General features: G+C 51.4%; 1 protein-coding gene across 5 annotated transcripts in view; it reads right to left on the bottom strand.

Moving 5' to 3' along the window:
* Window positions 1-26972, bottom strand: part of TDRD9 (tudor domain containing 9) — a 112510-nt gene that overhangs the window by 5327 nt on the left and 80211 nt on the right. For 4 of the 5 annotated variants that reach the window (XM_042990698.1, XM_042990699.1, XM_042990700.1 and 1 more), the window contains 11 exons: window positions 25129-25302; window positions 23135-23246; window positions 21526-21738; window positions 21182-21271; window positions 20031-20291; window positions 18896-19051; window positions 17696-17766; window positions 16142-16251; window positions 15556-15652; window positions 8712-8850; window positions 5275-5393 (listed from right to left, as the gene is read on the bottom strand). In XM_042990698.1, the coding sequence (XP_042846632.1) occupies window positions 5275-5393; window positions 8712-8850; window positions 15556-15652; window positions 16142-16251; window positions 17696-17766; window positions 18896-19051; window positions 20031-20291; window positions 21182-21271; window positions 21526-21738; window positions 23135-23246; window positions 25129-25302 (1542 nt within the window). The remainder of the gene's footprint in view (window positions 1-5274; window positions 5394-8711; window positions 8851-15555; window positions 15653-16141; window positions 16252-17695; window positions 17767-18895; window positions 19052-20030; window positions 20292-21181; window positions 21272-21525; window positions 21739-23134; window positions 23247-25128; window positions 25303-26972) is intronic. The other variant, XM_042990702.1, reaches the window with a different exon arrangement.

The following is a 26972-nucleotide window of genomic DNA, read 5'->3' as shown; positions in this document are numbered from 1 at the left end:
AAAAAAAAAGAGTGAAAATTAAAATAGATCAGAAAATATGGGATGCAGCTAAAACAGTGACAGAGGGGACATACAGCTTTAAATGCTTGTGACAGAAAAGAAAGGTCTCAAAACAATAATCAAAGGTGCTAGGTTGTACAACTAGAAAAAGAGCAAATTAAATCCAAAGTAATCAGAAGTAAAGGACTAATAATTTTAAGAGTGAACATCGACAAACAGGAAAAAACATTAACACTAGGAGGAAAAAAAAATCAGTGAAATTGAAAAGACTGACAAAATTGGTAAACTTTAGCTGAGTTAACCAAGAAAAAAAAAAAAAAAGGAGACACACATTATCAAAATCATAAACAAAAGAGGGGACACAACTATCAACTGTACAGAAAATAAAAGGATTATAAAAATATTCTGAACAATTTTATGCCAATAAATAAGTCAATTTAAATGAACAAATTCCATGAGAAGATATTTACAAATGACATATCACATAAAAAGTTAGTATCCAAAATCTGTAAAGAACTTATCAAACTCAACACCCAAAAAACAAATAATCCAGGGAAGAAAAGGGCAAAAGACATGAATATAGACACTTTTCCAAAGAAGACATTCAGATGGCCAAGAGACACATGACAAAACACTCAACATCACTCATCATCAGGGAAATACAAATCAAAACCACAATGAGATACCACCCCACACCAGTAAGGATGGCTAATATCAACAACTCAGGCAACAACAGATGTTGGGCAAAGATGCAGAGAAAGGGGAACCCTTTGGTACTGCTGGTGGGAATGCAGCTGGTGCAGCCCCTCTGGAAAACAGTATGGAGGTTCCTCAAAAAATTAAAAATAGTACTACCCTACAACCCAGCAATTGTGCTACTATTTACCCAAAGGATACAGGTGTGCTGTTTCAAAGGGGCACATGCACCCCCATGCTTATAGCAGCCCTATCGACAATAGGCAAAGTATGGAAAGAGCCAAAATGTCCATGAACAGATGAATGGATAAAGAAGATGTGGTATATACATACAATGGAGTATTACTCGGCAATCAAAAAGAATGAAATCTGGCCATTTGCAACTACGTGGATGGAACTGGAAGGTATTAAGCGAAGTGAAATTAGTCAGAGAAAGACACATATCATATGACTTCACTCATATGAGAACTTTAAGACACAGAACAGATGAACATAAGGGAAGGGAAGCAAAAATAATATAAAAACAGGGAGGGGGACAAAACAGAAGAGACTATTAAATATAGAGAACTAAGGGTTGCTGGAGGGGAGGTAGGTGGGGGCATGGGCTAAATGGACAAGGGGCATTGAGGAGAACACTTGTGGGGTTGAGCACGGGGTGTTATATGTAGGGGATGACTCACTGTATTCTACTCCTAAAATCATTATTGTACTGTATGCTAACTTGGATATAAATTTTAAAAAATAAATAATAAATAAAAATAAAAATAAATGAACAAATTCCAGGGATGCCTGGGTGGCTCAGTCAGTTGAGCATCTGACTCTTGTTTCCAGCTCAGGTCATGAGCTCATGGTTCATGAGATCAAGCCAAGCACCGGGCTCCGTGCTGAAGGTGCAGGGCCTGGGGTTCTCTCTCTTCCTCTCTCTGCCCTCCCCTGCTTGCCATGCTCTCTCTCTCTCTCTCTCTCTCAAAAATAAACATTTTTTTAAATGAACAAATTCCTAAAAGACACAAATTACCAAAACTGACTTAAAAAAAATAGAAAAATCTGAATACACCTAAAATATAAGAAATTGAATTAGTAACTTAAAATTTCCCCACAAAGAAAAGTCCACGCTCAGATGGCCTCATTGGAAAATTCTGTCAAATATTTAAGGAAGAAATAATACCAATCTCACACAAACACTCACAGACAAGAGTAGCAGGGAACACTTCCCAACACATTCTTAGAGTCCAGTTTTACCCTGATACCAAATCAGACAAAGATATCACAAGTAAACTACAAAGAAACAACCCTCACAAACACAGGTGAAAAAATCCTTAATAAAAACATATTGCAACCAATCTACGAATCTATGAAAAGGATTATATACCAAGTGGAATGCAAAACAGAAATGCAAGGCTGGCTTTAACATCCAAAAACCAATTAATACAATATACCATGTAAACTAAATGAAAAGAAAAAAAAAAAAAAAGCCATGCTTACCTCATAGACAGAAAAAAATACTTGGGAAAATGCACCTCCTTTCCTAATAACAGCCCTCAGCCCACGAGGAATAGAAAGGATCTTTTTCAACCTGATAAAAGAGCCTTTATGAAAACCCGACAGCTAACATCATACATTAACAGTGGATGACTAAATGCCTTCTCCCTAAAACTGGACGAAGAAGACAAAGCTGTTTGCCTTACCACTTCCATTCAGCATTGCAATGGCCAATATAATAAAACAAGAAAAAAAAAATCGGAGCATAACGGGTCAGTAAGGAAGAAGAAAATCTGTCTTTGCTTGTAAATACAACCCTGTATGTGAGAGAGAAAACCTGAAGAATCTACAAAAACTACTATACTAATGGCTTTTACAGAGTCACAAGATAAAACCAATACGTAAAAATCAATTCTTCATTTTTAGCAAGGAACAGCCCAAAAACAAAAGTAAAAGAATTTCATTCACAATAGCAACCCAAACACTAAAACACTGGGGCGCCTGGGTGGCTCAGTCAGTGGAGCATCCAACTTCGGCTCAGGTCACGATCTCACAGTTTGTGGGTTCGAGCCCCACGTCGGGCACTGTGCTGACAGCTCAGAGCCTGGGGCCTGCTTCGGATTCTGTGTCTCCCTCTCTCTGCCCCTAACCCACTCACATTCTGTCTCTGTCTCTCTCAAAAATAAATAAAGCATTAAAAAAATTTTTTTAAACAAATGAACACAATATATATGGAAAAAAAACGACCTAGAATAGTTAAGCATAGGGGCACCTGAGTGGCTCAGTCGGCTGGGCAACCAACTTCACTCAGGTCATGATCTCACAGATCGTGGGTTTGAGCCCCGCATCGGGCTCTGTGCTGACAGCTCAGAGCCTGGAGCCTGCTTCGGATTCTGTCTCCCTCTCTCTGCCCCTCCCCCACTCACGTTCTATCTTTCTCCTTCAAGAGTAAATAAACATTAAGAAAAAAATTTAGAATAGTAAGCATAATTTTGAAAAAACAAGAACAAAATAGGAAGACTAACGTTACCCAATTTCAAGCTTTGGCAATCAAGACGATGCCATATTGGCGTACGACAGACATAAGCAAAAAGAAAGAGGAAGTCCGGACACAAACCTTTACAACATTTGTGGCCAACTGATTTTTGACAGGTGCCAAGGCAATTCAGTAGGGAAAGTAGAGCTTTCCAGCCAATGTGGTTATAACAAACGGATGTTCAGCTCTGACAAAATGAACTCAGACTCTTGCACCTCATACCATACTACACAAGTGTCATCTCAAAACAGACCAAAAACCTAAATACACCAAGTAAATGTAAGAGAGGAAAATAGAGAACAGAACTTCTATGACTTTGGGCTTAGCGAAGATTTTTCAGATATGACAACACCAAAAGCATAATCCATTTTTTTAAAAAAAAGATAAAGCAGAGGTCATCAGAACTAAGAACTTGTATTTTTCAGAAGATACCATTAAGAAAATGAAAAGACAAAATACCAGGAAAATATCTGCAAATTACATATCTGCGAAGAAACTTTCAGCTAAAATTTATAAAGAATTTCTAAAACTCACAAACAAGACAACTCGATTTAAAAACTGGGTAAAAGATTTGAACAGATATCTCACCAAAAAATATACACCTGGTTAGTGAGGATATGGACAAATGCTCTGTATCATTAGTCACTGAGGAGACACCAATCGGAACCACGACGACTCCCACCATACCCCCACCGGACCGTCGACCATAAAGAAGTATCCGGACGGTGCCGAGCGCTGGCGAGGACGTGGAGAAACTGGAACATGCGCTGCTGGCGGGAACGTAACACAGCAGTCACCGTGGGAAACCATGTGGCCGGTCCTTAAAAAGTGAACACAGACTCACCACGCAGCGTACCGACGGCACTCCCAGACATCTACCCGAGAGCTGAAGATAAATGTTCACCTGAGACTTTACACGACCCTTCGCGGCCGCGCCGTTCAACAGAGCCCGACACCGGGAACGATCCACGCGTCTCACCCGCTGCGGAACAGAGCGTGGCGCAGACACAACGGAGCATCACCCGGCGACAGAAAAGAACAAACGTGTTATGACACGGATGAATCGCAAACCTGTTATGCTAAGTGAAGAAAGCCATATTAAAAAGGAAAAAAAACCCGATTCCACGTACATAAGGTTTTCAGAGACCGAGCGCAGATCAGTGGCGGCCAAGGGTGGGAACAGACGTGCTTTACAGATGAGCAAAAAACAACTTATGTTTTTTAAAACAGCTTTGTTGAGATATAATTTATTTACTACAGAATTCAACAATTTTAAGTCTGTAATTCCGTAATTTTAGTAAATGTACAGAGCTGTGCGACAATCACCCTAATTCAGTTTAAAAGTTTTTTTAAAATATTTATTTGTTTTTGAGAGCGCAAGCAGGGGAGGGGCAGAGAGACGGGGAGACACAGAATCCGAAGCAGGCTCCAGGCTCTGAGCCGTCAGCATAGAGCCCCACACAGGGCTCGAACCTGTGAACTATGAGACCATCACCTGAGCCGAGGTGGGACACTTAACCGACTGGGCCACTCAGGCGCCCCCACCCCAATCCAGTTTTAAACCGTTTACGAGTGAACTTTCGGGGAGGACAGAAATGCTGTACCACTGAGCCGTGGGGAGGCTGGCACAACTGTACGAATGCACTACGATCACTGGACGGCTGGTCAGGACGAGGTCAACCTTGCCAACGGTGGCTGTGAGGTAACAGGGACACCGGGCACTGGCCCTTCCTTGCCCGAGGCAGTGTCCCGTGGAGGGCAAGCAGCATCTGGCATCGTGGTGATATTCTGCACCTTCCCGTGTACATTCTAGGGGGATTTCTTTTGGTTTCAGGAGCACTTTTCCTGTTTTCTAGCATCGTTTCTGATCTGGGCGTCGGTCCCCTGGGCAAATACCCTGAGACGGCCCGTGCACCTTATGTATGTCCAACCTCAGCACGAAGTCCACAGAAAAATATGGTTACGTAAAAAAACGAAGAGTGTCAACTAAAGCTAGCCTTTCTCCCGACAGCTGGGACAGCTTTGCATATTAAACACCTTTTCTAAGGTGGACAACTTACCCTAGAAGTTTCTGACGAGCGCTGTCCTGTAACTGTGCGATTCTTTCTGGCCCAAGAAACTTCGACCCATTGGGTCCGTCGCACACTAGCTTGTTAACAGCAGCCCTGAGAATATTGATCTGTAAATAAATGGCAACACCAACATTCATGTGGTTCTGTAACTGAATTCCGTTCCACATTTAAATACTTCATTAGTGTTCAGAGTTCATACCCTTATGACTATCATCAATACGGTTTCTGGAACAAATTATTAAAACAACACAAATAACATCAGTCACCACTACTGTAGTTTAAGGAACAGTAACAAAAGCAAACACTGAAAATCAGCAAGAAAGGTTCTGACGTTTCAGTCTAATCACACCTCTTCCACCCCTCCTCTTCTGCTTGGACGCACATAACCGAGTCCAGTCCACCCTCACAGTCGGGTCTGGGGGCAGATGACGCTCCACTTCCTGGAGGCAGGGATCCACAGACCCTGTTGGGAATCCTCCGGTATGAAGACCGGTCTCTTCTCCCTCATTTGTTTATTCCACCATTTCTTTATGACCTTACGGACACGCAAATAATCATCTCACCCTCCTGGGTTATAATCCAGTACTGCTTTGTTCATTTTGCCGCCCAAACCGCGGCAGCTTTGGCCAGTGGGGCTCTCTCGGTTGGCCCTGCGGCCCCTCGACGTGCCCTGTCCTCTAGCTCCGAGCACTTGTTTACTTCCTGGCGCTACAGGAAGCCCCACGCCTCACCCTCTGTTTTCCCTGCTCCAGCCCCAGGAGAGCCATTTCTCCAAGGAGCCCGCTTCCTTCTCCCGGAAAATCCTGTCAGAAACCAGAGTCTGGGCATCCGGTGTGCTGGTGGCTTTGGGGGTGTCACAGCCTCTAGGCCTTCACAGGGCAGGCGGTCGGTACACGCATGTGTACAGAGCCGTACGGACGCACGCGCACGCACTGGTGCATGGAGAGGTCACACGTGCTCATACTGATGAGCGTCTGGGTCATCCCGTATCCCAGGGTCCATTCCAGCCTTCCCTGCTCGTCTGGAACTCCTGTCCGGTGAGCAACCCAGCTCGCACATCCATGTACCGGCCGCTCAGCCTCAGTACCGTGTAAACACCTCCAGAGTGAAGCGGCTGGACTGAGAGCAGTGTTTATGTGCTGCAGCCTGTTTTCAGTCAAAACACTGTCTTCCAAAGCTCCTTTTCTCCTCAACGCAATTACCCAAAATCCGTGTGTGTGTGTTTCAATCACACACCTTAGTTCCCCTCCTTCGTGAGGGGCAGCCTGTGTGTGGGTTGACAAGCACATGGGGTCACGCATCCACCAGCTGAACACCCCAGAGAGCAGCCCTTCTGCTCTGGAGTGACCACCAATCCGCTCTGTCCTTTAGTTTAGCCTTCCCCAGAATGTCACGTGAATGGACTCTTAAAATAGTAGCCCGTGAGTCCTGGCTTCTCCTACTCGGAAACTCGCATTTAAGACTTATCCATGGGGTGCCTGGAGGGCTCATCATCTCACAGTTGGCGGGTTCAAGCCCCGCGTCGGGCTCTGTGCTGACAGTTCGGAGCATGGAGCCTGCTTCGGATTCTGTGTCTCCCTCTCTCTCTGCCCCCGCCCCCTCTCTCTCTCTCAAAAATAAACATTAAAAGAAGTTTTAAGAGAGACTTGTTTGTGTCGTTGCACGAATCAACCACTCATTCCTCTGAAGTGCTGAAGAGCATCCCATCCCACGGCCATCCTGCACTCCCCAGCTGAAGGACATCTTGGCTGCTTCCAACTTTCCGCAATTATAAACGACGAGTGACGCAATCGACATTCCCAAATGGATTCTGTGGATGTGAGTCTTCAAATCTCTTAGAGAAACACTTTGAGGTGGGACTGTCGGGTCTCACGATGGATGTGTGCTCTGTCTTCTAAAGCTCTACCTCCTTTCTGCGTCCCCAGAGTCCCTGCTGCTTCACATCCTCGCCAGCACTGTTGTCAGTTTTTTGGATTTCAGCCATTCTAACAGGCACGTGGACGTACGTCACGGTCTTAACTCGCATTTCCTCGTGAATAGGACACTGCTGTCCATGTTTTCGCTTACTTATGTTTTTAATGACTGGCTTGCGTATTATGATAAAAGTCCTTTATCACGTACATGATCCGCAAGCATTTGCTCCTCGCGAACGGCCCATCTCTTCATCCTCTTAGCCGGGTCTCTGGCACAGCAGGTTTTAATTTTGACAAAGTTCAGCTTCTCCTTTCTTCTTTCACAGACTGTACTTTAGGTGTTGCATCCAGAAACTCCCTGCCAAATCCAAGGCCATCCAGATTTTCTCCTATATTTACTTCTTGAAGTTTTATATTTTACAATTAGGACTATTAAGGAGTATTTTTAAGCCCCAAAACACCTTAGAGTGAAAGTTAAGTCAATAAAATGAAAACACCGACAACCGTAACCACAGCAGCCTGGGGGATAAGGGCGGGCTCGGCGCAGCTCACCATAGCGCCTGCCTTCTTCCTCCACCCCCTTCTACGCAGTTACGCCGACCTCACCTAGTTCGTGCAACTTCTGAGAAGAAAAAGGGCCACGTACTTTACAGCGGCGCCGTTCAAACTACCTGTGGTGGAGGACCAGCTTTCTCACTTTCTAAATGTACCAAAACTGAATTACTAGAACAACGAACTATAAAAAACACAAGCATATAAAACATAAGCCCACGTTTTTCATTATCAGATTCAAAAGCCATAAAATTACTTTGTCAGCCTGCTCCCTAAGTTTCTAAGTGCTTAACCTTGCCCGCTACATTGATCGCGTCCCGGCCCCGCACAGACACACGCGGCCGCACCGCTACGCGCTCAGCAGGCCGTCCACCCTTGTCGAGAGGATGAAGCCGAGAGCAGGATTCCGCTTCCTCGCTTCCCGCCGCGGACCAGCAAGGATGTGCAGCTAGTCCGGACCTGGAGGGAGGCGTGGACAGAGATCCCCAGCAGTCCTACTGGCCTGGTGTTTACTCCCACTGCCCAGAAAAGCCTCCTGTGCCCAGAGATCCCACAGGAGAAATTCAGAGAGCACCGTCTCTATTGGGAAGCTACTTCCTACAGAAAAGGGAAGTAAAATAGGCAGGTTAAGGGACAGCAAGCACCTCTGGGGCCAGAGACGTAGGTCTGTATTTAAAGGTCCGTTTAAAAAATAAATAAATAAATAAAAATTAAAAATAAATAAAATAAAATAAAATAAAATAAAATAACTGATAAAAAATAAATAAATAAATAAATAAATAAATAAATAAAGGTCCGTGTCAGACACTGCGCGGTTAAATGGGTGTACAAACCAACCGAGGGGGGGGGGGGGGGGGAGAGAGAGGGAGAGAGGGAGAGAGGGAGAGAGGGAGAGAGGGAGAGAGGGAGAGAGGGAGAGACAGACAGACAACTACTACAGTGCTGATGAGTCAGTCTTACCTCTATGATATCCTCCACGTTGAACTGAACATCAAATGCTAGCTCAATGTCATGCTCTGGCAGGATAGGGGCCCCCGTGGTTGGATTCCACCCCAAACCACAAAGGACTCCAGTATAGTTTTTTCCATCCCGATCAACCCTAAATGAAAAGTTTTTAGAAGAGTTAGTATTTTGAAATTGTTAACCCATTGTTTCAACGTTAAAGGAACTGGCCAATAAAATCATTGTTCTGCCAGACCTCGTACAGCAACTAATTTTGTTTATTTTTGCATTTTCTCTTCCGGTGTTTACATCAGAAACAACAGAGGCTATGTAGTTATAAGGACGGTAAACGTGTTTATCAGTCCGTTATTTAGGTTTCTATTTCTCACTGCAGCACACAACATAGAGACTATTTTATCACATTCAGTCTTTTCCTTCCTTCGAGTTCTTCCCATGGGTTAAATTCTTATTAGTGAGGTTTCCACAGAATATTTATGGCTTGTGAAACAAGTCTAGCACTTAGAAGCTTACAAGATGTTATGTCCCACCTTCCTACCCTGAAACAGCTGTACACACAACACAGAGCGTTACATCCTCCTTTAACCAAAACCTGCCCCCTCCCTCCAGCACCACGCCCTGTCACTTCCATGTTCAACGCATCCTTAAACCTGGTGACCCCTCCATCTCAGCTGCCATCAGCCTGGTCCAAGCCATCGCCACTTTGCACCTAGACTCATGCGATCCCTTTCTGACCCATCTTCCCCACACCTACTCCTGCTTCTTCCAGTCTGGCTCCCACGCAGCAGAGAGTGTTAGTTTTTCAAAACAGACCCAGGATTTTTTTTTTCTCTTCCCATCATCATAACAGAAACAAACCCAGTCTTAAGGGTGGTTTCCTGTGCCATTTTGAGAAAAACCAGAGCCTGCTGCGAGCCACGCAGCATCCAGTGCCCGCTTCGCTCCCCCAGGTCATCTCAAACCCACGTTCTCCCTCCACCCCTGCGCCAGGCTCCAGCTCCCCCGGCTTCCCTACAGGCCTCTCTGCCAGGCTCCTCCCGTGGAGACCCTTCCTCTGCCCGTGGGCTCCTTCTTTCACCCCAGATGTTAGATTAAATGACAGCACCACAGCCCAGAACAGGCTCGACAATATAAAATGAACAGATATTGGGGTGCCTGGGTGGCTCAGTCAGTTAAGCATTGGACTTCAGCTCAGGCCATGATCTCATGGTTTGTGAGTTCGAGCCCCACGTGGGGATCTGTGTTGATAGCTCCGAGCCTGGAGCCTGCTTCAGATTCTGTGTCTCCCTCTCTCTCTCTGCCCCTTCTTGGCTTGTGCTCTGTATGTGCCTCTCCCTCTCAAAAATAAATTAAAACATTTAAAAATAAAAAAATAAAATGAAATACCTTTTCCCATAATTTATATCAATAAAGTTTTGGTTTTTTTTAATATCAGGGTTTTTTTTTAATGTTTATTTATTTTTGAGACAGAGAGAGACAGAACATGAACGGGGGAGGGACACAGAGAGAGGGAGACACAGAATCGGAAGCAGGCTCCAGGCTCTGAGCCATCAGCCCAGAGCCCGACGCGGGGCTCGAACTCACGGACCGCGAGATCGTGACCTGAGCCGAAGTCGGACGCCTAACCGACTGAGCCACCCAGGCGCCCCAAGTTTTGTTTTTTTTTTTTTTTTTTTTTTTAATTTTTTTTTCAACGTTTTTTATTTATTTTTGGGACAGAGAGACAGAGCACGAACGGGGGAGGGTCAGAGAGAGAGAGGGAGACACAGAATCGGAAACAGGCTCCAGGCTCCGAGCCATCAGCCCAGAGCCTGACGCGGGGCTCGAACTCACGGACCGCGAGATCGTGACCTGGCTGAAGTCGGATGCTTAACCGACTGCGCCACCCAGGCGCCCCTGTTTTTTTTAATCAACAACGTTTTGATGAAAATAATCTAGGCAAAAAAAGAGCATTTTCTTAGTCCTAAAGATATACATACACACACAACAGACCTTTTTCACTTCAATGAAAATGAAAGAGAATCCCACTTCAAGTGAAATCAAAGACCCAGAATTCAGACTGGTAAATATGGAGCTGAGCATTCGCTATACAAAATGATCGCTGAAGTGTTCCTTTATAAACACTATGCTCCCCACGTTTTTCATAGAATATCATTTACAATTATTTCAGTTTATACAAAACTTTTCCAGAACACAGATAACAGCCCGGGTCACCAACAGTACGACTAACGGCTGCTCATCGGTGTCCCTCACATGTGGCAACACATGCTCATCACCACGGACGGTCCCCAGATATTCAGCCTGGAACTGACCCGCACCTGCTCATCTGCCCTACACCTGAAATCAATAAAGGTAATTAAAACACCAGCTTTCGTTCTTTTCTGAGGATCCGAAAAACTTACGGGACCCTAAGACACAGTAATTAGGACCACAGAAATATTTTTACTTCCTTTGTAACCACATTTAAACTCAGACCGACAACAGCAAAAGTCACGACAGGATCCAAGCAAGCGGGCTCGGTGCAGACACAGCAAGGACACGCCAGACGAGCAAACCGTTCGGAGACAGCTTACGTAAAGGAGCTCACGTTTATGGAAGCTGACAACTGCTATGCTTGTTAGAACCAACTTCTCCAGACAATGACGTTTAAAGTAAATACAACAGAAGAGGAGCCTGTCCTGCAAGCTCGTACTTTACAGCTGTCTACACGAGCCAAAGAAGGAAACATAGTTCCTCTAGTCAGTCTGAAGCCTCCATATAAAAATGGTTCCCTTAAATATTCTGCAACGTGCACCGTAGTAATCTGCAAAGTACTGTCCACCCTTAAACAACACAGGTTTGAACTGAGCAGCTCCAATTATATGTGGATTCTTTTCAATGAATACACTGGAAAATTTGGGGGGCATCTGTTAAAAAGAACATTTTTCGGGGCGCCTGGGTGGCTTGGTCGGTTAAGCATCCGACTTTGGCTCAGGTCATGATCTCACGGTCCATGAGTTCGAGCCCATGTCGGGCTCTGTGGTGACTGCTCAGAGCCTGGAGCCTGTTTCGGATTCTGTGTCTCCCTCTCTCTCTGCCCCTCCCCTGTTCACGCTCTGTCTCTCTCTGTCTCAAAAATAAAATAAAAACGTTAAAAAAAAAAATTTAAAAAAAAACAAAAAAACATTTTTCTCTAGCTTCCCTGATTGCGCGAATGCAGTACGTAAACACATAGAACACACAAAGCGTGTGCACCTACCCCAGGTTATCAGTAAGGCTTCCGGTCAACAGTAGGCTGTGTTGTTTGAGGGACAACTGTGTGTGTTCAAAGTCTACTGAGATTTCCAAATCCTGCCAAGGCCACTCCCCGGGGAAGGACCTTCCGCCTCCTTCGGCTTCCCCGCGATGCTGCCAGGAGCGGCCAGGGCAGGACGGACATCCCTCACGGCAGCTACCGTCTCCGGGCACCGTGCTGCGCCCGCGAGCTCACCACTGCCCTTCTTTACAGGTGGGGACGCGTCGGAAGCTGGAGGGGCACCTGGCATGCCCCGGGGCGGGCAACAGGGGGCATGCCAGCCAGGGAGCCCAGGTCTACCTGCCGCCACAGCCTTCCCACCAGACCCGACAGCACCCCCTCCCGCTCTACATTCCCATCACCTCACGCTTCCAATACTTAAAGACACCTTTGGGGCGCCTGGGTGGCTCAGTCGGTTAAGTGTCCGACTTCAGCTCAGATCATGATCTTATACTCGGTGAGTTCAAGCCCCGCGTCGGGCTCTGTGCTGACAGCTCGGAGCCTGGAGCCTGCTTCGGGTTCTGTGACTCCTTCTCTCTCTGCCCCTCTGCCTCTCACTCTGTCTCTCTTTCAAAAATAAATAAACATCAAAGAAAAATTAAAAAAAAAAAGACACCTTTGCTGTATTCCCCAATTTTCTCCAGCTTTTTAAAAACAGAGGTAGATCAAGATGTTTTAAATTACAAAAACGGTCCACGACTACACTGAACAATTCAGACGACACGTCGGCACACAGAAGGCGGCATGCCATCCAGACAGGGAGGTCAGGAGCGCACATCTTACGTGCTGTTTTCATGGTGCAAAGCGGACGCTTTCCAGTGAGAAGTGGGGTCTTGGATGCCAGGCCTTGGGTCTGAGTGGGACAGTGGCCAGAGCAAATCTCACCGTGGAACGCTTCGGAGGTCGCTCATCAAAGGGGACACGGCTTCCACTCAGCTCTGTCAGGATGCTGGCCGTGGGCACCCAACCACCAGGCCGCGAGGAAGCCCCGACGAGCCCTCGCAGACGCCACCCGCGGAGGCCCTGGCGAGCAGAAGCCGAGGCCCCGGGCCACCAGCCACGTGAGCAGGAGGGCGGAGGTAGGGTTTCCACGGGAGCCTTCGGGCCTCCTGCTGAAGACCCGCTCACCACGGGGCTGTCCCTGGCGGCCGCTGAATCCCTGCCACAGCAACCAGAGGGCTGATGGCTGATCTGTCACGCGGCCAGTCAGCGGAACAAACGGTGAGAGAGCGAAAGTTCCCTTTTAATCCACTGCCGTCATCCATTAACGGGTTTGCCTGGCGGGGCTTTTCTGTTGTTTTGGAAGAGTTCTCCTCCCCCGGCCTCCGCAGCACCCCTGCCCCATGGAGCCCTCCCCACCGCCCCCTGCCCAGCCGTGAGGACCCCGGCGGGAGGTGAGGGCGGCCAGCAGAATGCGCTCCTGGAGACGCCGGGCTCGCCACCGGCGCAGAGGACAACGCTCCAGCAGGCTCTCGACGCGGAAGCACCCCGGGGCGGGGGCGGCAGGAAAGGCGAAGCCCACCCGGGGGCAGGTGCGCCGAAGGGCGACCGGAGGCAGTGGCGACAGGGGAGCCAGCACCGCCAGGGCTCGGTCACCGGGCTCGTGAGCTGCAGCTGGTCAGCGGCCACCAGGCGCGGGAGAGGGGACCGCGGCCCTCCCTTTTCTCCGCCCAGTGCGGGAATAAAGTCCCTCCTCATCCTCTCCGAAGGGACCTTTTTCTCCCTCGCCTCCCGCCACCACGGACGCCATGTTGGAGATGGCAGACCTTCCCCGTGGTCCCCGGGTGGCCGCCAGCGTCGACAGGATGGCGCGGACCCCGCACCGAGGGCCGCTGGGGCCGGGGCGCCCGGTGCGGGGGGAAGGCCGAGTGCGCCCACGTCAACCATCGCGTCCCCCGCAAGCTCCTCAAGCACAGCTGCTGCTGACTCCACAAATTACAAAAGGCTCCCCCAGCTGACCAGAGGCAGCCTCCCGTGACGAGGCGCAGGCCACCGTCCCCTCTGGGCCCACCTGGCGGAGCCTCCGTGTTCGGACCGCCGGCGTTCCCCACGCGGTCACAGAAGGCGCCCCATTCTGGCTCCCTTAACCTAAACTCAACAAAACGAGCGTGAAGTATGGGCTACGTGCAAAGTACTACCTTCCCCCTCTGACGCTTGTTTTTGTTCTAGAAAGATGGTGATTTAAATACCATCGATTTCCACATTTCTTGAGTGTCTCTATAATGTAACCACTTGCGCTTTGAAGATTTGAAACTAATACCCGGAGTCACACAAACCCTCCAAGAGAGCCCATTTAGAGGGAAATCGAAGCAGGAGCTTGGTCTAGTAAGAGGCAAGGACAGTGCAGCGTCCGGGTATTCCCGGAGCCGTGCCCCTGCTCCCACACGGTGGCGCCCTTCCCTGTTAGACAACGACACGTGCTGCAGTTTTTACAGGTCTGTCCGCCCCGCGGAGGACTCAGAAGACACCCCATTCATCGAGATATTTATCAGCTCGTTATGGCAAGATTAGAGAGAAGCCCAATTCCAACATTTAAAGGCATATTAAATCCTTTGGGGACAAGAGCGGGTTGGGAACAAATACATATGTGACTAGAGTAGGGCAGTGTTTATAAAAGCCATTTTACGTCCACTCTGCAATTACTAAAACGGGTATTTACAAAGACGTCGTAATATGAAAATGCCTGTATCTGTGGAAAAGGACGCAGTACGACAAACACCTAAAAACAAAAAATATACTGAAAATAAATACGCTAAACATTTAAAAATGACGCTACTTTTTTCCCATTCAGCTTTTTCCAGATTTTTCTAAGGAACGCACGCTTTCAGTGGGAAGCAAGACCCTACTCAGCTGTCGTCTACACTGCAACAAGCACCATCTGAGGCCACACCGGCAGACCGAGCAGGTGTATGGAGAGAGGGCCGAGCAAGCGGCAGGGTCGGGTGGTCCCGGGGAGGCGTGCGGCCTTCCCAGAGACCAGACCCCGTTTCTCCGCAGCCGCCGCCCTCTGCAGACGCCCACGAGTGCTTCCCCGGCAACACCCCGACTCTCAAGTAAAAAGCTCACGTGGCGGCTGTCCCCACGTAAGGGTGCCCTGAGGTCTCCTCCCAGCTCACCGCCCTCTCCGCTACAGCCTCCAGGAGAAATCACTGTTTGGTCGAGGCATCAAAAAGAGCTACACCAGTAGGACACAGCAGTGCACCTCCTCCCCCATGGTCACCAGCGCCGGGGGGGGGCGGGGGGGGGGGGACCAGGCATCTCGCGGACAGCCAGCCGGGAGCCTGAGAGCAGAGTCACACCCCGGCCCCTCTCCAACAGGACGCCCGCTCTGAGCCCGCTCCCAGCTCCTCCTGTCCCTCCTCCAGCCCCTCTCTCACTCAAGCCCCGCGGGACGGGAGCTCTCTCCCAGCCCACTGCAGGCGTGTCCCCGCGGCAACCGCTCCCATCGCGCCCAGGCAGGCGCGGCCGGGGTTCTGGGTCTCCTCTCCAGGGGAGGGGGCACAGGGGTGCGCTCGCCCACCCGGGTCCTCACTCCGCGAAGCCCGGACGAAAGGACGACGAGCCCCGCACCTCAGCTCCATCGCGGGTGCGAAGAGCACACTGAGGAGAGCCGGGAGGCCAGGGATGTGCGGCATCAGAGAGGTCTCTCTCAGCAGCATGGTGGACCCTGCGGGACGGGCAACAAAGGCAGCGTCAGGGGCGAGAGTCGCTCTGCAGGACCCCGCGCCCTCCTGGCACACCCCCCGTCCCGCGTCCCCCGCTCCGCGGAGTCCACCCCATGGATGCGCCCCACGGCACCCCACAGCGGACGCCATCAGACCTGCCGGGGACCTCTGTCTGCCTGCTCTCCTCTCCTCTCCCCCCCTTCCTTCTCACTGGGCCATCGGCTTTGTCCCAGGGCCAAGCCCTGTTCTACTCTGGGGACAAGCATGATGTACCAAATGACCGACCCGTCAAGAAACCGACACCCGCGCCCTCGTATAAAAGGAAAGGTGATGCTCTATCTCTTAGCCCCGCAGCGGCCGGCGCGCTCAGAGAACGGCCTCCAACTGTGGCACAGATACACGCGTTCGCTGTAATCACGGGACAAACCACTCCTGGTAACAGAGCGGCGCAGGGAGAAGAGCACGCGGCAAGTGAACACAGCCCCACTCACCGGTGGCGTTGACTGACAGGGAAGCGGCAACCAGCATCCTCTGGTGGAGGTCCTCAGGGGCGTCGCTGATGATGACAGAGTTGATGCTTTCCTTCTCGATCCAAACACACCTGAAAGGGGCGTCGGCAGGAGACCGAGGCTGAGCCGCCCACGGGGCAGCGCGCTCCGTCCAACCCGCAGCTGGCACGACAGACACAGGCAAGCGCGCGAGCGCAACGCTCAACAGGTGAAAGCCTCTTAACGTCCCAGCGTTCCTTGGCGCCTCCTCTTCTCGCCCGGGACCGCCGGCTCCCACCCTCGTCTCTCGCAGGCCTCGGCCTCGAGCGACACCCGCGTGCCGACAAGGCCCAGATCGCCACCTCCGTCCCAGGGGCCAGGTCCCGCGCTCCCAACCTGGAGGCCATCAGCTACGGCGCAGGCGGGCCCCCGGCCCCCCCTTCGCTTGCCAGCAGAGGCCCCGGGGCCACTCGGAAGGCCCTCCTCCGCTCTTCCCCTTCCAGTGTCACCGACTCTACTCTCACGCCGGCCTGCCGACCCTACCCGGGAGCTCTCGTGAAGTTGTCTGTTTCCGCACCTCCTGCCGGGGACTCAGCGTGGCCCACGATGTCCCCACCCGGGATTCCAGCAGTGGGCAGCCTCAGAAGTACGCTCCTGCCTGACACCCTCCTCCTCCGAGATCCGGTGCGTTCTTCCTACTGTGCTCCGCACACTTTCAAGCGCCCACAGACCCCCTGCCAACCTTTCGGAACCGCAGGCTCTAGCAAAGGGCCGGTGGGCCCGAGCGCTGCACCCCTCACGGCTCCAAGAGGCGCCTGCTCTAGGCATCCAGCCGTCAGTTTACCTTGTAGCCAAGCGATTGTTTAAAGGGCACGGTAAGACTTTCCAACTGGCTTCAGATGTCGAGACCTCGCTTCTGGAGCTCGCCCTCACCACACAGCTCTGCGGCCCCTCTGTTTCCGCCCTCCCTCCAGCCTCACACACTTATTCAGAAGTGCAGGGTCACAGCGAGGCCAACGCCTTCAGCCAGCCTTCACCGCCCTTCACTGCTGCTCCTCAGCCTCCCCTGCATTCCTCCCGTCACAGGATCTCTGGAAACCTCTGTGGCCTTCCGGGTGTGGTCAGGGGCCCCTCCGAGATGCTTTCATGATGTTCAAGAGCCTCACCAACCCATCCCGGGAGGACCAGTTTTCCCTCACACACCACCCCCCCCCCGGACCCACAATTTTGGAATCACACCGAGTGCGTTTTGGTCACTATTGTTCCCCTCAAACCATAAACAGTTCCCAGAACACAGTGGCATTCACAGGGTTGCTGAATGAATAACAATACAGAAAAAATGAAGTCTTGGTTGGAAGATTCTCAAAAAGGTCCTACACAGAACAGCTTTCATGTAAGAGACAAAGAGTACCTCAGATCTGGAGGTAGGAGAGAAAGAGAAGGAGCTGGAAAAGGGAACGTCCCAAGAGCTTAGACATAAAGATTAGTTTCCGAAAAGCTCTATAAACAGGGGAGCAGAGGAAAAAGGAACCCACGGGGAACGTAAGCTAATCATACCGGAACTTGGAGATTCTGGTCAAACTGTGACACTTCAGTTCATAAGGGTTAAAAGGCCCGTGAAGCATTGCCTGTATATACAAAATACGCAGAGTGTTACCAGTAAGCGAGTTATCACTTACTACGCATTTAGGGGCACCTGGGTGGCTCAGCTGGGCATCCATCCAACTCCTGATTTCGGCTCAGGTCACGATCGTGAGATTCATGGTTCGTGAGACTGGGCCCCACGTTGGGGTCTGCGCTGACGTGCGGAGCCTGCTTGGCATTTTCTCCCCCCCCCCCGCCCCTCCCTCGCTCTTGCGCTCTCATGCGTGCACGCTCTGTCTCTCCCTCTCGAAATAAACATTTAAAAACTTAAAAATACACACGTTTCAAAAATCCAAAAATCAGCTCATGTGTTAAAGAAAACAGCTACACCTCAGCTATGACACCTTCAGGTTCGGTGGGAAGAGATGTGGCTCTTCTGGGGACACGATGACTCTTTGCTTAGCGTTCCTTGACAGGAACGCTTCAGGAAGACACTGGCCAAAAAAAGGAAATGCTGCCCAACACCCGAGTGACAGTATTCTTCTCACTGCACCAGACCAGCCCAACCGAGCAGGGAGCGCCGGGGACACACGGCCCGGGGCGGGGGGGGGGGGGGGGGGGCTCTTCTCCCACCAGGCAGGCACCCCCGCGGGGTCCCGCTCTCCACAGCCCATACGCCACCCTCTCCCCCCGGGCAAACAGGCACAGCGGCCTTAGGAAAGGCTGGTTGAAACACAAGAACTAGACTAAGCACCTCTTTACGCCAGGCCCGGCTTCTCCCCTCACTAACATAGGCTCCACGGCCAAAAAAGTGTCAACATTAAAAACCAGGAAGAGAAAAACCCATCGGGACCACTGGTTTATGACTCAGCACGTAAACATAAAATTATCTTAAGTTTTTAGGCTGTATTTTATATTTAAAAAAAATTTTTTTTTAACGTTTATTTATTTTCGAGACATAGAGAGACAGAGCATGAACGGGGGAGGGTCAGAGAGAGAGGAAGACACAGAATCCGAAACAGGCTCCAGGCTCTGAGCTGTCAGCATGGAGCCCGATGCGGGGCTTGAGCCCATACACTGTGAGATCATGACCTGAGCCGAAGTCGGAGGCTCAACCGACTGAGCCACCCAGGCGCCCCTAGGCTGTATTTTAAAACAACTCCTATAAATTACCTTGCAATTGGGGGCCCCCAGTTTATTAGAAGAAAAGCTCTCCAACAAAATCCGAATCAGGTACTTTTTGTCATCTTTCACGGGTGACGGCATAGACATATCTGCTATGTCTTCCACGGACTTGGAGAAGAGACCCTTGAGAGCTTCGTGGCTTTGCTGAAGAGAGTAAGGAAAGTTCATTTTGCCAGAAGAAAAAACTGTACTGAAAGCACTTTATTCTAAACTAATCAAAGTACTTCACAGGCAGGACCTTATTCTAGGCTGACTACTAGGCCTTTAAGGTCAGGAAAAAATCTTGTCAAGTATTTCAAACAAAAGAATTAAGACAGGACTCGTTTAAGGCTCAATTTCATCAGCCTTCCCTACCTCTGGGCCATCAGAAAATTGAAGAGACTGAGAAATAGTTCTTAAGAGAACTTTCCGTACACAAAGTCTCTGCCGCACACGGGGGACACCGCCAGAATCCCTAAAGTGGCTTCCGCGTAACCGAACACAAAACCCAGCCGGCTCTCGGCTACCACCCTCTTGCCGGTCCCCGCTCTCCCTAATCCCAGCCCCTGCATCCTCGGCAGACGCCACAGAAGGGAAAGAATGGCCTTCGACATTTGATTCAAACGGGCATCTCTGAAGCCTTCTGACCAAGAAAAATAGCTTCAGGACGGATTTTGAAAGAAACGTTGAAAATCATTTTGAAATACGTGAAGTACTTGAACAAACGTTTATTAATTACTTTCATCAGGGAGCTAAATCTTAGAATTCGTTACAGAAAAAACAACTCCCCAAATGGAAAACCTTTCTATACCTAACTTTCATTCCAAGAAGGAAAAAACAGCTTAATGATAGGAAACCAACAAAGCGACGCCCAGCCGCCATGATTTAGTGTCAAAGAAACCCAGACCTTCAGAACGGTGCCAGACACACTAACTGTCCACCCGGCGGCATCCTGGGAGAGGAAAGCAGGGCCCCCGTCCTCCCCCCGCCCTCCCTCCCTCCCCCCGCCCTCCCCCCCCGTCCCCCTCCCCCCTCCCTCCCTCCCCCCCCCCCTCCCCTCCCTCCCCCCCCCCACCGTCTCTCTCCCTCTCTCACACACACGCACGGCCACACGCGCTCCAGCCACCAGGACAGAGGTGCGTACTCTGGACTCGTAGGGCTCCTCGGCGAGCTCGGCGTAGCCCTCCCGGATGAGGACGTCCCTCACGCTGACGGCGTCCTGGGCCCCCGCGCACCGGTACACGTCCACGTGCAGGACGCCGTGCACCACGGAGAAGACCCTCACGAGGAGGGCGCGGCCGGTCACGAGGGAGGCGAAGCGCCGGCCGGCCTCGCGGCTCCAGTGCTCGCCGCACACCAGAGACTTGGCGGAGGGGCGCATCCCGCGGATCTTCAGCTCCAGCGCCTACGGGACAGAAGGGCGCGGCTGACCCGCTTCCGTGACGAGCGAGCCGCTCCCCCCGGACGCTGCCGCCGGGCGGCCCCGAACCGGGGTCCACGCCAGCGGTCTCGTCAAAACCCTCCCGGACACGCCGCGGCCCACCGACCGACCGACCGACCGGACGGAGAAGGTCGACGTGGGGGGCGCGCACCCGAGGAGGCGCGGGAAGGGCAGGCTGCCCGGCACGCGGTAGGTCGCGGGAAGAGAAGGTGACGGCGCGAGGGACACGGTCGGCGGCCCCGCGATCGCGCCGGACGGAGACGGACGGCGGCCGCGCCCGCGCGAGTGGGGCACGAGGTGCCGAGTGGCGGAACCTCTACGCCGTACGCCCGAAACCAACGTCAAGCTCGCGTCGACTAGACTTCACCAAAAATAAGGAAAGGGTTATGTACACTCAGAAAACACAACTGGGGGCAAGTGAGGACGTCGCAGGAAAGGAAACGCGGGGTCGCTCTTCTACCGGAACGGAAGTTCGGAGCTCAGGACGCCTTCCCGACGGTTCCCGTGCGGACGGAAGGCGCGCGGGTGGGTCTCCGGGCGCCCCCGGGCTCTGGCTCGTCGCAACACGACCAGACCCCTCAGAAACAGCATTCAAAACGCTACGGAATTGAACCGCTACTCTTCCGCTAAGCGCGAAACCCTGCACGTATCTGAACTCGCTCCGCAAACGAGCCCGCAGCACTACGTTTCCGGAGAACGGCAGACACCGACGTGGGCCAGTGTGACACGGCGAGTCCCCACCCCCCCCCCACCAAGTCTGGGGCCCGGCCTGCCTGCGGGGGGAGGACAGGCCACGTGGCCTCCACAGGCCTTCCCAGCTCCTCACCGAGGCCGCAGGGACTTCGCCGCCTTACCTGAAACGGGAGTTCGAGAAGTTGACAGGGAATCTCCATTAAAAGATCCAGATCGACGTGAGACCTGTTGCCATAGTCCACAAAGAACACCTGGAGGAGGGGAGAGGACACGCTTTGGCACAGGGTCACACGCCACGCAACCATCTCCTCGGGCTCCGGAACCGCAGGAGTCTTGTGACCGGAACTTAAATCCACACGTCGCTGAGGGGAATAACTGCTTTGCGAGGCTACTTTTCTAACTGAAACGATTTTATAATTTCCACTTAAAATTAGACAAGATCTTCTATAAGCTGCTACAAGTTTGCCTCGCTTCCCTCTGCGTGATTAGTTACAGAAAAACACACCTCAGCAGAATTCCCAGAAACGTAAAGGATTTGAGCTCGAAAGTAGCTCTCTTGGTCAAAATCAGTGAAAGGCGCCAGGCAGACCAGGTCCGGGTGCGGGTGCGTGGGCAACGGCACCAATTTCAGTCGGTTTATTTCAGCAGTGAGCTTTCTCAGAATCTTGGAGGTTCTCTCATCAACCCTGTATCCCCAGAAGTGTCCTACCTCAACCACCTAAAAAAGAAGGAAACAAAGCAGAGGTGACCTCCAGAAACGATTTCTATAAAAAGGTTATCACAAGCCCACACGGCAGGACAGACACACAGTACTGCGACCCGAGTGATCCTACAGGCTTTTGACAGGCGCTCACAAGAACACTCGGGGCTCGCGGGTCACCCACGGTGAGGAAACGTGTGTCACAGACCCCTCTCAGGTGCGCGACTCGCCAGCACGCTCACCCACGAGAGGCTCCGACCCCCGAGAGGCTCCGGGCCGCGAGCAGCCCCTGGTGGGTGAGCCAAGTCCGCGGAGTCTGCAGGCGCCCTCGGGGGCAGCGCGGGCGGGTGTGGTGTGAGGCCACAGCCCCTGCGAGAGCAGTGACAAGTGGAAGGAGGAGGAGCAGACGTTCCATCGAAAAAGGCCTCACCGAGCAGCCCCTGCCCATGCTGCCAGGTGCAGCGAGGACCCACAACCGCCAGAGTTTTCCAGCAGCCTGGAATCCAGGTTTCTACGTGGAGTCTCCTGATGAAGCGTGGCCACATTTACCAGGAAGCAGGGATGTATTTCCACTGAAATTTTTTTTAAGACGGAGGGGCGCCTGGGTGGCTCAGTCGGTTGAGTGACCCAACTCTTGGATTCCACTCAGGTCACCATCCCAGGGTTGTGGGATCCAGCCCTGCATTGGGCCCCATGTGAGCGTGGAGCCTGCTTGAGACTCATTCTCTCTCTTAAAATATATAAACATCAAATTTAAAAATGTAGTAAAAACCACCTTAAAGAATAATGATGTTGATGGCAGTTCTGTTGACATAAACTGAATAATACGGGCATGCGTCACTGTGCCAATGAACATTTTCACGTGTCAGGTCGAAATTAATGTTTTAGCATTTTGAACTTTTTTTATGACATAATTACAGAGAAAGAGCATGAGTGGAGGAGGGGCAGAGAGAGAGGGAGACACAGAATCCAAAGCAGGTTCCAGGCTCTGAGCTGTCAGCACAGAGCCTGACGCGGGGCTCAGACTCATAAACCACAAGATCATGACCTGAGCCAAAGTCGGACACTTAACCCACTAAGCCGCCCAGGTGCCCCCTGCCCCGCTTTTTTAAACATTTTTTTAAACGTTTGTTCATTTTTGAGAGACAGAGTGGCATTTTAAATGTACCTAACGTTTTAAAAATTAGACTTTGATTCTAGAATATTTGTGTTTCATTTTCTGTTACAGTTCCATTTCCATTTAACAAGTACAATAATGCAAGCACACCCACATTTACTAGATCACTAAGGTGCACAGGCTGTGTGCATGTGTGTGTCTGTGTGTACAAGTACATGCACTATTTCGTGTCTACAGCATGACAATCCTCAGTTAAAAAGACAGAAAAGCTCTAATGATTCAGACACACCATCTCACCTCTGTGACATCAATTGTTAAGAGAAGATCTGTAATTGTCTGGGACCTGTCGAATGTGTTAAATGAGACCTGCATAGGATCTACTGTCTGCTTCTGGAAGTCCACATTCACCCTATGTAATGTGATTAAAAAAAAAAAGAAACAAAGAAAAGACAATAAAAGTCAGGTGTTACAAAGAAAACACGTTTACATATGTGAAGTCACCGCTCAAACTATTCCATTACTTATACAAGAAAAAACCATTTTAACACAAGAAAAGAACATCTTGTAAGCTGGCAATGACAATTTGATTTCATCCCAAATCTGAGTGTGTGATGGCTTCCCGAGCTGCCCGGGGTGGGGGGGGTGGGGGGGTGGGGGGTGGAGTGTGCACCCAGAGGTTATACACCACCCCCAGGGGTGTATTCTAAAGGTCTAGACTCTTACAGAAGACCTACTGTTAAGGGCACACATTCTAAGACCTGCCATATTTCCTAACTTCTGGTTTCAGAGGTGAATGACTTAGACTTTTCCTAAAGTACGAGAACCCATGCCTGGTTCAATGTTAGAAAACACATACGTGATTTTCTAATAAACCATGGAGACATAGTTCATCTCTTAAAACAGTAAGACAGCAAATGCTGAAGTCTGAGGACATGAACTACAAATGTGATAAAAATACAATTCCCCTTTCCTAATACTTTCTTTCTAAAATGAAGTGGAAGAATTATGAGAGATCCTAACCCAACTCTCTGCCCAGCTTTCAGACCCACTTATTAAGAGTGATTCAGGCAGGGGCACCTGGGTGGCTCAGTCGGTTAAACGTCCGACTTCGGCTCAGGTCACGATCTCGCGGTCCGTGAGTTCGAGCCCCGCGTCGGGCTCTGGGCTGATGGCTCAGAGCCTGGAGCCTGCTTCCGATTCTATGTCTCCCTCTCTCTCTGCCCCTCCCCCGTTCATGCTCTGTATCTGTCTCAAAAATAAATAAAACCTTAAAAAAAAAAATTTTTTTTTAAAAAAAAGAGTGATTCAGGCAAAGCTCCCAGCAGGACACACCCTCCCTGGGCTACAGACCCAACTCCCTGCACCTTCAGAGCCTCAGAATCAAAACCTCAACATGGAATAGTTGTCGATGGGACGTGCTTCCTTCCCTCACCAATTCCAAATTCCTGTCAAGGTCCTCACAGAATCAAAAAGATCACAAATAAGAAATGATGACTGAGGGCGCCTGGGTTGGGCGTCCGACTTTGGCTCAGGTCATGATCTCACAGCTTGTGAGTTCGAGCCCCGCGTCGGGCCGTGTGCCGACAGCTCGGAGCCCGGAGCCTGCTTCGGGTTGTGTCCCCCTCTCTCTGCCCCTCCCCCACTCGTGCTCTCTCTTGCTCAAAAACAAATAAACGTTAAAAATTTTTTTTAAATGATGACTGAGAATTCCTCCACACGGTACTGGGACAGCGTGACCCAAAGCAAAGGCATCTGTTACATCCCGAAGGGTGATTTAACTCAGTCCGAGAGAATCAAATCCATACGCCCAACAGCAGCTGCCGAGAGCCGAGTGCCACTGCTTGGGGCCACCACGCGGGCAGCTCAGCCTCCCTGTAGCAAACGAGGCTGGAGGGAGAGCCCCCGTCAAGAGGAAGGGGTGGCTGGTGTGGGCCGGCACCGGGGTGCTCCCAACGCATCTCCGTTTTTGTCCCACCATCCACTCTGCCGACCACAAAGAAAACAACACTTTGCTTAAAAAGAGAAAATGAGAGGCGTGTGGGTGGCTCCGTCGGTTCGGCATCTGACTCTTGATTTCGGCTTAGGTCACAATCTCATGGTTCGGGAGGTCGAGCCCCACGTCGGGCTCTGTGCTGACAGCGCAGAGCCTGCTTGGGATTCTCTCTCCACCCCCCTCCTCCACCCACACGCTCTGTCTCTCTCAGAATAAATAAGCCTTAAAAGCAACAACGACCGTATCTGAGACTGTGACAGCAGGCAGACAGGGGTGCCCGCCCACCTTCTGAAAATACCTTGTGTTCCTGAGCTTCGAAACCGCCCCTCCTTGGACCTTCCCCTCAATCTCCTCTGCAGAGTGTACATTCAGCTCCAGGGCAACTTTCAGCTGAGACATCTTCATCGCCATGTACACCGCGGGAAGAGTTTTAAACCTCTCTGTCGGATTACGTGAGAACTCCACGAAGGCTCTGCTCCACAAACGTAAAGAAAAAATCAGTTCATCAGGAACCTGAAAAGGAGAACTGAATGCATATTAATTTCTCTCAAAATGAGATGGACATTTTTAACTACACCTCTCCTCAGAATACCAGAAACTCTTCATTCCACAATTAAGAAATTTTCCTTAAATGAAACTACCCACTTAAGAGAAAAGGAAATCACAAGGACCTGTCATCTCAGTAAAACCGAGCGCCACCCTTATGAATTCCCCCACGTAACGCAGGACGCACGCCAAGTGCGAATGAGACTTTCAGCCAAGGAATCTTGACTCTCACGACGAACACAGAATGACGGCTCCGTGAGCCCCCACGGTTTTTCTATTTTACTGTAAACTAAACACAGAGGACAGAAAATCAAGAAGAGGTCAGTCTCTCCATGCTCCCCTCCACAAACAGCACCGGGCTGACCCCCCAGGCGGGCTGGCGGACACCCCTCGCCACCAGGCCTCCCACATCCCTGCCGGAGGAGAACCGAGCGTGCGCTGAGGGCGTCTGCTGTGCATTTCCCGGGATAAATAAAGCTTCAAGTTCACACTTGCTTGTACACGAATGCCCTGGGTCAAAACATCATTGTCATGCAAACAGACCTACGACCCCTCCAAGTACCGTCACGGAAACGTGGACGTCTGAGCCCCGCGAAGGACGCGGCTGGTGAGGAGGGGCCGGCAGGGACGAAAGAGCCCCTAGCTCGGCCCTGCACCCAGCCTGTCTGCAGCCTGAGCCCGCTGCCCGGGGAGCACCTGCCGTCCTCCGCCCTCCTGCACCCCCCCCACCGCCCTCCTCCCCCGCCTCCCGGTGGACTCCCTGCTGAGCACGCGCACTGGCCTGTGCCCAACTCGCTCCCCTCCTGTTCCGTCGCCTTCTCTAGCCGGCTCCTGAGTTTCTCCTCAGAAAGCTTCTTTCACACCGAGGCCACACTTCCAGAATGCCCATCTTACAGCAGATTCTGAACTCCCGCCCACGGGACCCCCGCCCGCGCCCCTCCTGCCGGGGGGGCCGCTCCTCACGGCCCCCTCCCACTCAATGCTGTCTGGAAGTCTGGAAGACCTGCCCTTGTGGACCCCCATCCCCTTTGTCCTGTACACGCGACCAACAACCAAGCCCAAGAGATCTTGTGTCTCACCTGTGGCCTCCTTGGTGTCAAGGGTTACCTTGCTTTACACGACTGCCAAGGCTCCCCCTCTTCCCCGTCCTCTGATCGCGTCCTACAAAACGGCGCAGCTCCAACACCCGGGGGTCTCCACACACCCGTCTATCCGTCCTCATCCTGGCCAGGTGGCCACAAAGGACCATCCGGCATAGAGCACCCGACCTCCACCACGCACACAGACCTGACACAACACCAGCTGCCGGCCACACGGCCTCCGCCCCGGCCTCGCGCGCACCCCACTCTCTCCAGAGACCCAGCTGGGCTCGCGCCGGGCCCCTACGGGAGCAGCGCCTCTTCCTGCCCCAGCACCCACCTCCGCCACCCACCTCAAACACCTCCTCGGAACGTCCCAAGTGAACGTGACTGCTCCGAGCCTCAGAATGTCTTCCGACCACCTGGGCCTCCCTGATGACAGTCCGAGACGGACAAATGTCTGTGGAACCCCACGACTAAGCGGACACCCCACCGCCAGGCTGGAAGCTCCACGTGG

Source organism: Panthera tigris, chromosome B3 (genome assembly GCF_018350195.1).
Source record: "Panthera tigris isolate Pti1 chromosome B3, P.tigris_Pti1_mat1.1, whole genome shotgun sequence".
Classification (NCBI taxonomy): domain Eukaryota; kingdom Metazoa; phylum Chordata; class Mammalia; order Carnivora; family Felidae; genus Panthera; species Panthera tigris.
Note: the sequence above shows the minus strand (reverse complement) of the source record. Positions and strands in the feature narration are given on the sequence as shown.